Raw genomic sequence first — 11,986 nt, 5'->3', positions numbered from 1 at the left:
ATCAATTTCCTACAAAATGGTCACATAAAATAATACAAAAGCAGTTTAGAGTTTTATAAACGTTTAAAAACGCACATAACAGTCGCATGGGAGCCTTTTCTTAAGTTATCTAACAGAGTGCTAACACGGTGGAATCTGAGAGTATCGGAGTACGAAAATTCATTGTCAACATATCTCTACTCTACATCTCGCCCTTAAATAGTTAAATCAAGCATCACTCTAAAGAAACGAAAAAGTACTTTTAAGGGGAACTTGCTTCACCTTTCAGGATGAAGAGAAAAGAATGTTAACTTCTTAAGTAGCTAATTGGAGCCAACCAGTATTGCAGGGTAGCTTGTTCATCCTACTTTCCAATAGGTTGCCCTTAAATGCCAATTCCCACATGAGAAACGAACGCGAACCATTATTTTTGTTTCGAACTCTTAAAATAACTAAAGACATCATTCTCTAACTGCATTAAACTAATCAGCCAGCCAGGATCGCTCAGGAGAGCTTACCAAACCTGTCTTCGGGGAATAACAAGATTACAGGAAAATGGGAGCAAAACATTATTTCCCCATAGTAGTTTCTCGAGTACCAACCAACCGCGCTAATATTTGCGGACAACATGGCATTAACACATGACAGGAAAATTGCACAAGACTGACATGTCATCAATCCAAATCAAGGAATTCCATTCTCTTTCTCATGGAGCCCTTCAGATCTGTGGCATCCCTTTCTGCTTTTTGTGCCTGTTGAGAGATGCAAAGGTTACAAAAATGTTACAAACACAACAAAAAGGAAATTGACGGTTTCTGAAGAACAAGAATTACCAAGCAGCTAGCTACAAAGCAATGCATGTTACAGACATAACAGAAGACATGCCCACTGACGCAAAATCGGATTTAGTCCTTACAGCCCCTTGTAGCCATGTATTGGGAATATCTCCCCATGACATAAAAAAATAGGAGGACGTAGATGTTCCCAATGCCCGGCTGCAAAAGGCTGTGAGGACCAAATCTGTTCTCCACTGAAGCAGCTTTGAATTTTTATCCTTTTTCTTACTAGTATGCAGCTCTCAGCAAAATTTTGTGAGTATTTCATTTCTTTACTATGTTTTAAGTCAACCCAGACCTCTGCCAGTTACCTATTTGCTAGATCCCTAATAGCATTGCACCAAATGCCCTAGACCAATGTGCACTGCCTGCATCCACAAACAACCACTCCATGATTCACCCACATGTTCATGAATAGTGGTGGCAATTGGGCGGGTTGGGTTGGGTTTGGGTTGAGTTTCAATCCAACCCATTTAACCCGCCAACCCGTTAATGACTCAGTTATATAAAATTAAATGGGTTGGGTTCAACCCAAACCTGCTTTAACCCAATCCAATCCGTCCAAACCCATTAATCTTATATTTATGTACTTAAAACAAAAAACTAGCTTTCTTTAACAAATAAGTTAGTCATAGCTTAGTGGTAATAGTAGTTGCTATTTACACAAGTGGTGAAGTTTCAAATCACATTACATGCATGTTATTTTTATACAAGAAGCAAAGCCATTTAACTATGTTTGGGTTTCGGATTTGATTTGACGAACCACATAGGTTCAAACCAGTCAGACCAACTTGAACTATCTAATTGGATTGTCTTCGAGGTAATCACATAAAGTTCAAGAGTGGTTGAACCGTTTAGATCCGGTTCAGTCCAGTCGGACCAGACCCCGACCAGGCTGGTTCAATCTAGTCAGACCAGACTGGACCGGTTCAGTCAATGGTGGATTGACTTAGGTTGACTCATATCAGGTTTGTGCACGGGTTTGGGGCCGAACCGATTGGCCCGAAGCAGGTCAAAATAAGTAAATCGGACCGGGCTGGATTCGGGTAAGGTTGAACGGATATGAACCAAACTGGATGATCCAAACCGGACAAAGCAAGCATGATGGTTTAGGGTTTGGACCCCGCCCGATCATACCCATTTCGGATTCGGGTTGACCCAGATCAGCTTGTGTCGGGTCGACCCTGGCTGTGTGAATAATGGTTGAACCGGACGACCCAAACCAGGCAAAGCAAGCAGTACCAAGCCATCTTGTCCAAGGTCTATTTCAGATTCAGGTCGACCTGGATCGGGTCAGACCGCATTGAACTGGTCCGGACTTGGGTCAAATTGATTTGGATTCATGTTGGGTGAAGTGTGTTGATTCAAGACAACTAAATTTAGTCAATAATTAATAGAAAATTAATGCATTAATTATAAATTATTTAATTCAAATGAATAAATAAAAAAAGGCTAAGGATTTAATACTAATGTTTGTAATGATTAACCCAACGATTATCCACAACCCAACCCATTTAAATGGGCGGGTTGGGTGGGTTAGATAGTGGGTGGGTTGGGTGGGTTCAGCGGGTTGGGTGAAAAATTGCCACCCCTATTCATGAATCCCTCACTCAAGAGAGAACATAAAGCAGCATTTTCACAACACATTATTTGCATGGTCAGAAGACAGCTGGCACATTTCTACTGGGGATCAAGCAATGGATCTAGCTTATAGGCAACTATTCCCAGAATAAGCATGAAAAGGAGACAAGCTCATATGAGAATGGAAGTTCACTCATTGAGGCATGGTAATGAGGATTGAAGTTCTTACTTCTACATCATATCCAAAAAGGTAAACTCCATTTAATTTCTAAATTTATTCGACAGAGTTTCTCCTAACAAAATTGATCAACTAATCAAGGTGCATTTTAGTCTTTAGAACCACTGAAATCAACTATAGGCTTGGAAATTTCCTCCTTAGCGGGAGCCAAATTGTTAAGAGGCAAAAGTGATTACTACTATCGCTTACCAAGAATTAAGGAATACAGTATTGTTGGGAAAATGGTTATGGAGGCTGTTGATGGAACAGGATAGACTGGCATAGAGTGATTGTTAGCATACATGGATTGGTAGGACAATAGTTGGGATGCGGGTCTGACCCTAGGGCTTCTCAATGTTCTCCTTGGAAAGCTATTCATGGTATCTTGCCTTCCATCCTTCCATATTTCAAATTTGATGCCTATGCAAGAAACAAATTGTTGTTTTGGGAAGATGATTGGGTTGGAGATTCCCCTTGGAGCCTGTTCGGGTTTTTTTTTTGGGGATTTTGAGAAGGGGGGAAAGTTGGTCAATGGGATTTTGATTCCCATTCACCAAGATACCCATTTTATTTTTTCAGATTTATCACTTAACTTTCCCACCTGGGGATGAGACAAAATTGTCCATTTTAATAATGGCTTTTTATGGCTAAAATGGTCATTTTCCTATTTACCTGAGAAATAAAAGAACATGGATAAATGCACTTACCTGAGTCAAGTAAGTGCATAATGTGCATTTACCTAGGTAAGCAACTTCCCAAAAAGCGAACGGGGCCTTAGAGATAAGTTCCCTACTATTTATTCCCTTTCAGAAAACAAAAGAAAAGTGAACTCTTCAGTTTTTATTGATAATTTATGGGATCTGGGCTTGAGGAGAGGGTTAAGGGAGTTGGAAAAGGAGATGATGGATGAACTTGTTGCTCTTTTAGGGCCAGTCTACTTGGGCCAATCTTGCATAGATAGCAGAATCTAGAAACCTTCCCCTTCTGGTTTTTTCACTTGTTTCTTTTTCTATAATGTCCTCCTTCAATCCTCTAACCTTGCAAGGAACTTTCCATCAAAGGAGGTTTGGTGTACTCCAAAAATCTGGTTGGGCCAATCTTGCATAGATAGCAGAATCTAGAAACCTTCCCCTTCTGGTTTTTTCACTTGTTTCTTTTTCTATAATGTCCTCCTTCAATCCTCTAACCTTGCAAGGAACTTTCCATCAAAGGAGGTTTGGTGTACTCCAAAAATCTGGGTTTTTTACTAGGAGGTGGTACTCCAAAAAAATCAATATTTTGGATATGTTGCAAAGAAAAAGGCTAAATCTTTGCCTTTCACCCCATGTTTGTAGTCTCTGCTTGAGTTATATTGAGACAATCACACACCTATTAATCTCATCCTTTTGTGTTCTTTATTTGGTCTTGGTTATCATACCCCATGTTTGTAGTCTCTGCTTGAGTTATATTGAGACAATCACACACCTGTTAATCTCTTGTCCTTTTGTGTTCTTTATTTGGTCTTGGTTCTCATACCCCTTTCCTAGATGTGGTGAGCCTCTTTGACCCAATTTTTTCGAGGCAACTAAAGAGGCATGGTTCAAAGTATCGATACACTTCTATGTATTGGCAGAGGTGTATCGGCATTTTAACTGATACGCCTTTTTTTAGTTTTTTTTTCTTTTTCAAATTTTAGCTTTAAATATAATTATATATATTATTTAATAAAAAAAGAATGTTTGTAAAACACCTGTACACAGGTGTATTGGGGCCCAAAGATATGATATGATATGCCCAATACAAGGAATATTGTGTCGATACTTTGAACCTTGCGAAGAGGCATGGAAGAATCATGTGGAGAGCTACAAAAGCAATTGTTCTTTGTTCAGTCTAGGAAGAAAGACATAATAGAATCTTTAAAGGTGTGAAAAGATCCAAGAAGGAAATTATAGAAGGAATAACCATTAAGATTATTCATTGATTGAAATCAATTGATTTATTTAAAGACTTTTTAACATATGATATCTACAAGAATTGGGATGAGGTGGCAGTTACAACTTCCTAAAACCTGTTGTACAAGAACTTTGGTCCCTGCCAACACAAAAAAGGATTAAGTTGAACTTTGATGGAAGCTCTATAAGTAACCCGGGCTGTTCAGGTATAGGGGGAGTTTTCAAAGATGGAAAAGGCAAAATAATTGCTATGTTTTCAGGATCAATAGGAGTGGGAGATTAGCACATGTTTCTAGTGGACATGAAGATCAGCCAATGGATTAGTTGATACCTTAGCAAAACAAGGGACTCTGAAGGAGAACATGTTCCAGGCAGTATTGTAATTAAATTATATCTTGGGCTCAACAGGGTTGACAGCTGTACTTTGATATCTCTTTAATGAAGTTACCGTTTCCAATAAGAAAAAAAAAAGATAGATACATGTCCTCAAAAGCTAAAAATTTAATAAAATACCTTTCTACTTCAGTACACAAGCAACTGTTTACATCTAAAATTAGAGATGCATAAATTTCAGACAAGCCATGAGAGAAAAAGGAAGTTTATGTTATTTATCTCAATTTAGTCAAAGACAGCCATGTGATGCCTAGGCATTTTAGCCAGGCAAAATAAAGTGAAAACCCAGGTGACAACCAGGTGTCACTTAGGTAACAAAAATAAACAAATAAAATATTTACATATTTTACAGTGTTCATATAAAATTAGACACAAGAATTATGTAATTACACATTAGTTATAAACTACTATAGTACAAAACAAGTAAATAAATGACTTGATGACAATTTAAACCTGATCTTCAAAAGAAATGACAAGAACTTTGAATAATTTCCCCAGTTCAACAAAAAGAACACATACAAATACCGTGATCAAGATTAAAGGAAATGAAATACAAATAAGAAGGGATTAAATATACTCAAATTGCATTGTCCCCTGAATCTGTGCAAACATTGAAATCTGAAATGAATGTTCAGTAGAGGTAGTGAGGTACTTTGTCCGTTTAAAGAATCCATGTAACATAATCCTTTTTTGACCTTTTTTTTTCTACATTACGCGAACACAACACTTTTCAAAAAATATTATTATGTATAGGGGTTTCAGTTTTCACTTTCTGAAATATAATCTTTCAGAAAATGGTGTACATATGCATGCACAAGCATGTTGCGTAAGAGTCATTCACCCAAACTTGCTTATTTTGTGGTTTACAAACCAAGGCCAACAACCTCCATTATGGAAGCCAGCATTTACATAAGCCTTGCCTATTATCAAACTGGAGATACTTCATGTGCAGGCACACAAGAAGTTAAAAAAAAAATCCAGACAGATGTATTTCATATAGGCATTCAGCTATTCCAATGGTTACTTTTCCAATAGAACAGTGTTAGACACCTAATATGGGGAGCATCAAAAACTGCCACTTACTCTTCTTATCTCTGCAGCTGAAACACGAGTCATATGTGGGGGAAGCTCCTCTCTTTCTAGATCCTGTCCAATCACAAAACCCCCAAAAAAGATGAAATAATGTGAGAACCACTCTAATAACAACCCAATGGTTACATAGAGCTAAATAATAAGAAATTTGGTACCAGCTCGCCAATTAAGACAACATTCTCCCCACGAATTACATAGAGACCCAAGGGGATGTCACAATAAAGATCACCAACAATCACTCGCTCACATGCACCTTCAAGAACAGCATTTGCTGCGGGAAAGGAATTCAACCAAAAAAGTCTTCATTGATGAATTAAAAAAATAAAGATAAAAAATTAATGGAATGCCAGAAAACAATAGGAAAAGAGAAGTACCAAATTGATCAAAAGAACGAAGTATTCCCAATAGTTTTCGACCATCTCGCAGCAAAACAAGAAGCTTCTCTGTGAAATTTATGGAAAGCATCAAATTTGGGAATGGGAATCATAATTTCTTTTTCTAATTGATAAGAACTTCCCCATGTCTTATGTGTTTTGGAAAATGGACAGGAACAGGATAGATTAAGAAGATTATTAATATTAGATTTTGTCAGCATAAATGACTGGAGAAAGGAAGATCACCCTGACTATAATATATCATTTGGACTAACATCTATTCACTCATCCTATTTACATTTGCATGTAGTCTTTTGCTAGAAGTTTCTCTTTGACCTCATCTTTCACATCATATGGATTATGGAGTGCAATATTTAGATTACAAAAAATGAGAACTGAATAGATAATAAAAAGAATGGAACCTAGAGTGCATGTATACCCATGTTAAAAACTTTGAGTCTTACATGTTAAAAACTTTCAATCATACAACCAAGGCAGCATTTGGCCCTCATTTGTATTTTATTTTATCAAAAAATAAAAATAAAACTCTTGTCCCTTATTCGTTTGCACTAGCCATGGAACTCAATAGATAATAAAAGAATTAAGAACCTAGAGTGCAGTTACACCTACAAAACTGTCTGACAAGCAGGCCTGAAAAACTTCCAGTCATACAACCAAGTCTCAGCACTGAGCCCTTATTTGTTTGCACTAGTCATTGATGAATTGAGAAACATATTTAGGAGGTACCAAGCTGTATGTTGTTTTCTGATGACAAAGAATTAATTGATGAACTAGAGAGGGATTAAATGCAAAATTAATTTTATGGACAAATAAGTAGGACTAAAACAGAAAATACGCAATGCAATTTTAATAGTAATGGGAGCGAAAATCAGGGTGCACTTACGACTGGACAAATGGAGGGTGCACTTCTATCAATGATGATATCATCCATAAAATTAGAGCAGAATGGACAAAATGGAGGGTGCATCTATAGCCTTATATGATAAGAAAATACCATTTAGATTAAAGGGAAAACTTTATGAGACAGTTATGAGGCCAAAAATGTTGTATGGAGTAGAGTGTTGGATAGTTAAGAAACAAGATGTCCAAAATATGAGTGTGGTAGAAATGCAAATGTTGAGATAGATGACTGGGAAGACTAAAAGGGTTAGGAATACAAATGCTAATGTCTAAAAACATAATTCTCAAGGCTCATACCTTGAGCATCACCTAAATACAAGGCTCACAGAAAATCTTGCACCTTGAGGTGTCTTATTTTAAGGACAAGCTATCTCATATATTAATTAAAATCATCACTTTAAATTCTGAATTTATTTCCCCAAGTTTGGACTGACAACTTACTTATTATGTTTAGTAAATTAAGAGCTTTGAAATTTAAAAACCTTCCAAAGTTTATTTTACATTTAAAGATTCTTTAGTAGATAACGAGTGGTTCGAAGGAGTGCACGTAGGTTTTTTTCAATAACTTCTTTGACTGTTTGTTGGAACTGAAATCCACAGCTTCCAATGCAGCACTCTGTACTTGCATAGACTATCTTAAATGGATGAGGTGTCTGTGTCAGCTACAGTATCCACTATCCACATGCCTGACTACCCTTACATTCTTACTGTATTCATTTTAGACATGATACATATCTGATACTGTATACACAAATCTAATGAATACTTTACAGAATAAATAGTTATTAAAAATATAAGAAGTATATTAACAAATCATACTACAACAAAAAAAAAATGTAGATAGTTAGAAGTCTCACTGAATTTGGCAAGATATGATACTTAGCTGCGGATTTCAGTGAGACTTCTAACAACATATATTTGGATGAGACAAATATATCCATGGCTGTCTTGGATCTCAAGATATAGCAAGATATAGAAAGTCATATGCCCAATCCCCATTTCCTGTATCCACATGATCTAAGCATCCTAGCATGCAAGGCACGTTTGGGGTTTCCAGGAGCCTATGGTTCTATCCATTCTTAAGAGACTTAGAGATGTTTGCGAAATATTTATCTTACTTGCTTATTTGACATAAATGAGCACGGAGCATCTATTATTAGTTTATCTTTCCTGTATGACATTCCTATGAAGAAATGACAAATTTTTACCTTTTCTTGCGATGTTTTTATAACAATGTAAATGTTAGAATTCACAAGATATCCAATTATCTACGAGTCAATACTTTTTTATCTCTAGGTATTCCCGAATCCATGTGGTTTTTCCAAGCCATGGAATCAGACTCCCTGACATATTTCTGATTCTGATCCTATCATTACAATGCTTCTATAACCTTTTAATATGAAGAGATATTAGGGATGAAAAAAGTGTTAACTTTCGGTGTTAAGATGCTATATAGACAAAAAAAGGTACGTATTACTTGAGGCACGTTTCTAGGTCTTGGTTTTATCCTTCTTCCCGTATGGAACTATACCGATTTCCATGAACAACTCCCCTCACTTTGACAGTTTGACTTATTTCTGTTTGAAATGAATTAAATGAAGGCATGAAAAGATTCTTGGTTGAAGTCGAAAGATTGAATTTTTTTCCAATAATGACAAAGCAAAGAAATCTCATTCTATGCTACCAACCTCCAACAACCCCCAAACAAGCTAGCAGAACCTACATTTTACAACCTCCCAAAAGAAGGGAGGCAAAAGAGTAGCAAGAAAGTACAGATAGAACAAGTGGAGAGTCTATGAGTGAATAAGCGTGTATGTGTGTGATAGATAGGGAGAGATAAGCTTACTGTCAAGATAGCTGGCAAGAGAAGTGGAGAGAAAGATTTCATCAGGGCTTGCCCAAGACATGGAGCTCAAGCTTCTTCGGTACCTCAAAAATCACCGAAGGTTCCTCCAAAAGTGCCAAAAATGGCATTGGCAGTGGCAGCTCGATTCATCAATGTCCAGAAACCCTAACGTCAAAATCCACTCCACTCCACCACAATTCAAGATCCCCTGCTATAACCCTAAAAGTTCCACCAGAGACTTTCCTTCCTATCAAAACAAAAAAAGAATAAAAAAAGAAAGAAAAGGTTCCACCAGAGATGCAACGAATCAGACAGACTTCTTGGGATGCAATACCCTAGAACATCAGATTCGGATTCAGAGTTAAATCGAAGGAGTTCCAGGATTTAAAGCACTCGAATCCAATCTCCCGGAAGAATCCGACCAAATACCAACAGAAGAAAAGATCAAAAGAAAATAAATTGGGAAATTTGGGATTGGAATTTAAGTTCCGCGTTTGGACCTTTTGATCGGCGCCTACGACTCGTTTTTTCTCCTCCTCCCGGATCGACTCAGCGTCTCAGCGTCAAAGTGCACAATCCCCTCTGACAAAAGAGTGATGATTCAATGAGCGCGCTTTCATTGGTTACCTCGTACTGGTGTTTGATTTAAAACACCGGCGTGTTTACATCTCATTGGGGTCGCATGCGACCACGGTCGCAGCAAATCTTTTTCCCTTCATTGGGTTGTCTCGATTTTTTGCCAATGAGTGGTTGACACGATAGGAGAATCATGACTCTTAGTATGACAACGCATTCCTCGCTAATCAACAGTGTTATTAAAAAGGGAAAGGGAAAATTCTCCATTATTACCGTGTAATTTGGCTCGAGCGACAATTCTAACCTTCAAAATGTGACAAACTAATAATTCAGTACCCGAACTTTCAAAATATAACAATCCAATATCTGCTCTTAATTAATCCGTTAATCAGCCGTTAAGTGACATTTGAAAAGTCAAAAATGCCCTAAGAATGTCATTTAATTTTCTTTATCAACCATCCAAACATTGACAATAAAATGAACAGTCTCAAATTCTAGATTTTTCTAAACAATCACCAACTTTTTTTAATAGAAAAGGCTAAGATTTGGAATTAATTTTTTGTCAATGTTTGGATGGTTGATAAAGAGAATTAGATGGCATTCGAAGGGCAACTTTGACTTTTCAAATGTCACTTAACGGTTGATTAATGGACTAGTTAACAGCAGGTATTGGATTGTCACATTTTGAAAGTTCAAGTACTGGATTGTTGCATTTTAAAGTTCGAGTACTAAATTGTCACTCGAGCCAAAGTACAAGGTACTAATCGGGAATTTTCCCTATAAAAAATAAAAGGAAAATTATCTAAAGCTCACCATGAGTTTTCCACATTTCTCTTAAATTCACCACAACTTTTCAAAATGTCTAAAACTCACCATGTCAATAAGTTTTTATTTTCCAAAACTCACCTTTCCTTAGTGCACCATTAATGCTTCTTAACAGAGGTGCCCATGTCAGCATAAATAATAATTTTCATGACCAAATTACACTTGAATGGTGAGTTAGAGGAAAAATGGTCTTTTGAGTTTTCAATTTTCTTGTTATTTTTTTTTGCATCTTTAGTGTTTTGTTATAATTTCCAATGTTTTTATAATTTACGTTTTTTTACATTTTCTATTTTCTACAATCTATAAATTTTCATGTATTTTTGTTATTTATTTACAATTTCTATGATTTTCTATATTTTTTGGTGTTTTTTCTACAATTTTTATTTTCTGATTTTGTTTTTCAATTTCTATAGTTTCTATAATTTGAAAATAATTTTTTATTTTGTTTGCAATTTCTTTAATTTTTTATTTTTTTTTGTGATTTCTATGTTATTATGTATTTTATATTTGAAAATATTTTTTTGAACTTTTTTCATTTTTTCATGTCTAAATATTAAAATGGTAATATATTAACACCCGTTAATTTATTTTGTATATATTTTATATTTTTCTATGAAGGTTAAAATGGTAATATATTAGCACTCGTTAGTCTGTTTAACGTCAAGTTAGTGACATGGTGAGTTTTAGACATTTTGAAAAAGTTGTGGTGAGGTGTCAATTGGACCGATTTGGTCCAACCCAATCCAATCCAATGGGAGTCCAATTATAAATGGATTGGACCCAATCCAGTCCAAATCCAATACAAACCAAATCTAATCCAATCCAAACTGAATGAAATATCAAAAATTATAAAAAATCAATTTTAGCATTGAAAAAGCACTTTTGTAAAAGTACTTTGATAAAAATATTTTTATAAAAGTGCTTTTACAAAAGCACTTCACTGAACAAAAAGTACTTTTACAAAAAGCACTTTTATAAAAACACTTTCATAAAAGTGTTTTTATAAAAGTACTTTCGAAAAGTACTTCGAAAAAGTACTTTTGTAAAAGTAGTTTTGTAATACTTTTGTAGAAGTGCTTTTGTAAAAGTACTTTAGTAAAAGTGCTTTCGTAAAAGTACTTTTATAAAAGTGTAGAAGTGTTTTTACAAAAGTACTTTTGTAGAAGTGTTTTTACAAAAGTACTTTCGAAAAGTACTTCCATAGACTTATAAAAGTACTTTTGTACAAGTGTTTTTGTAAAAGTACTTTTGTAGAAATGTTTTTATAAAAGTACTTTTGTAAAAGTGCTTTTATAAAACTACTTATGTAAAAATGCTTTCATAAAAGTACTTTTGTAAAAATGTTTTTGTAAAAGTATTTTTATAAAAGTGCTTTCGTAAAAATACTTTTCATAAAAGTGATTTTATGTTGTTTT

General features: G+C 35.5%; 1 protein-coding gene across 3 annotated transcripts; it reads right to left on the bottom strand.

The window, feature by feature from the left end:
• Positions 1-239: 239 nt before the first annotated feature.
• On the bottom strand, positions 240-9,825 carry LOC104609283 (sm-like protein LSM1B). Of its 3 annotated transcripts, none has more exons than XM_010275558.3 (6): positions 9,671-9,825; positions 9,171-9,417; positions 6,404-6,472; positions 6,185-6,300; positions 6,021-6,083; positions 240-731 (listed from the first exon to the last, which is right to left on the bottom strand). In XM_010275558.3, the coding sequence occupies exons 2-6, from the start codon at positions 9,229-9,231 to the stop codon at positions 654-656; spliced, it is 387 nt and encodes a 128-aa protein (XP_010273860.1). In that variant the 5' UTR covers positions 9,232-9,417; positions 9,671-9,825; the 3' UTR covers positions 240-653. The 3 variants fall into 3 exon arrangements, with proteins under 3 accessions (XP_010273860.1, XP_088746948.1, XP_088746949.1); XM_088890822.1 differs by having other exon boundaries at positions 9,171-9,389; positions 9,671-9,818; XM_088890823.1 differs by lacking the exons at positions 240-731; positions 9,671-9,825 and adding an exon at positions 5,483-5,555 and having other exon boundaries at positions 9,171-9,664.
• Positions 9,826-11,986: the final 2,161 nt, after the last annotated feature.

This window comes from Nelumbo nucifera, chromosome 6, assembly GCF_055504915.1.
Source record: "Nelumbo nucifera cultivar China Antique chromosome 6, China Antique-T2T, whole genome shotgun sequence".
Classification (NCBI taxonomy): Eukaryota; Viridiplantae; Streptophyta; class Magnoliopsida; order Proteales; family Nelumbonaceae; genus Nelumbo; species Nelumbo nucifera.
This window is presented reverse-complemented; position numbering and strand designations above follow the sequence as displayed.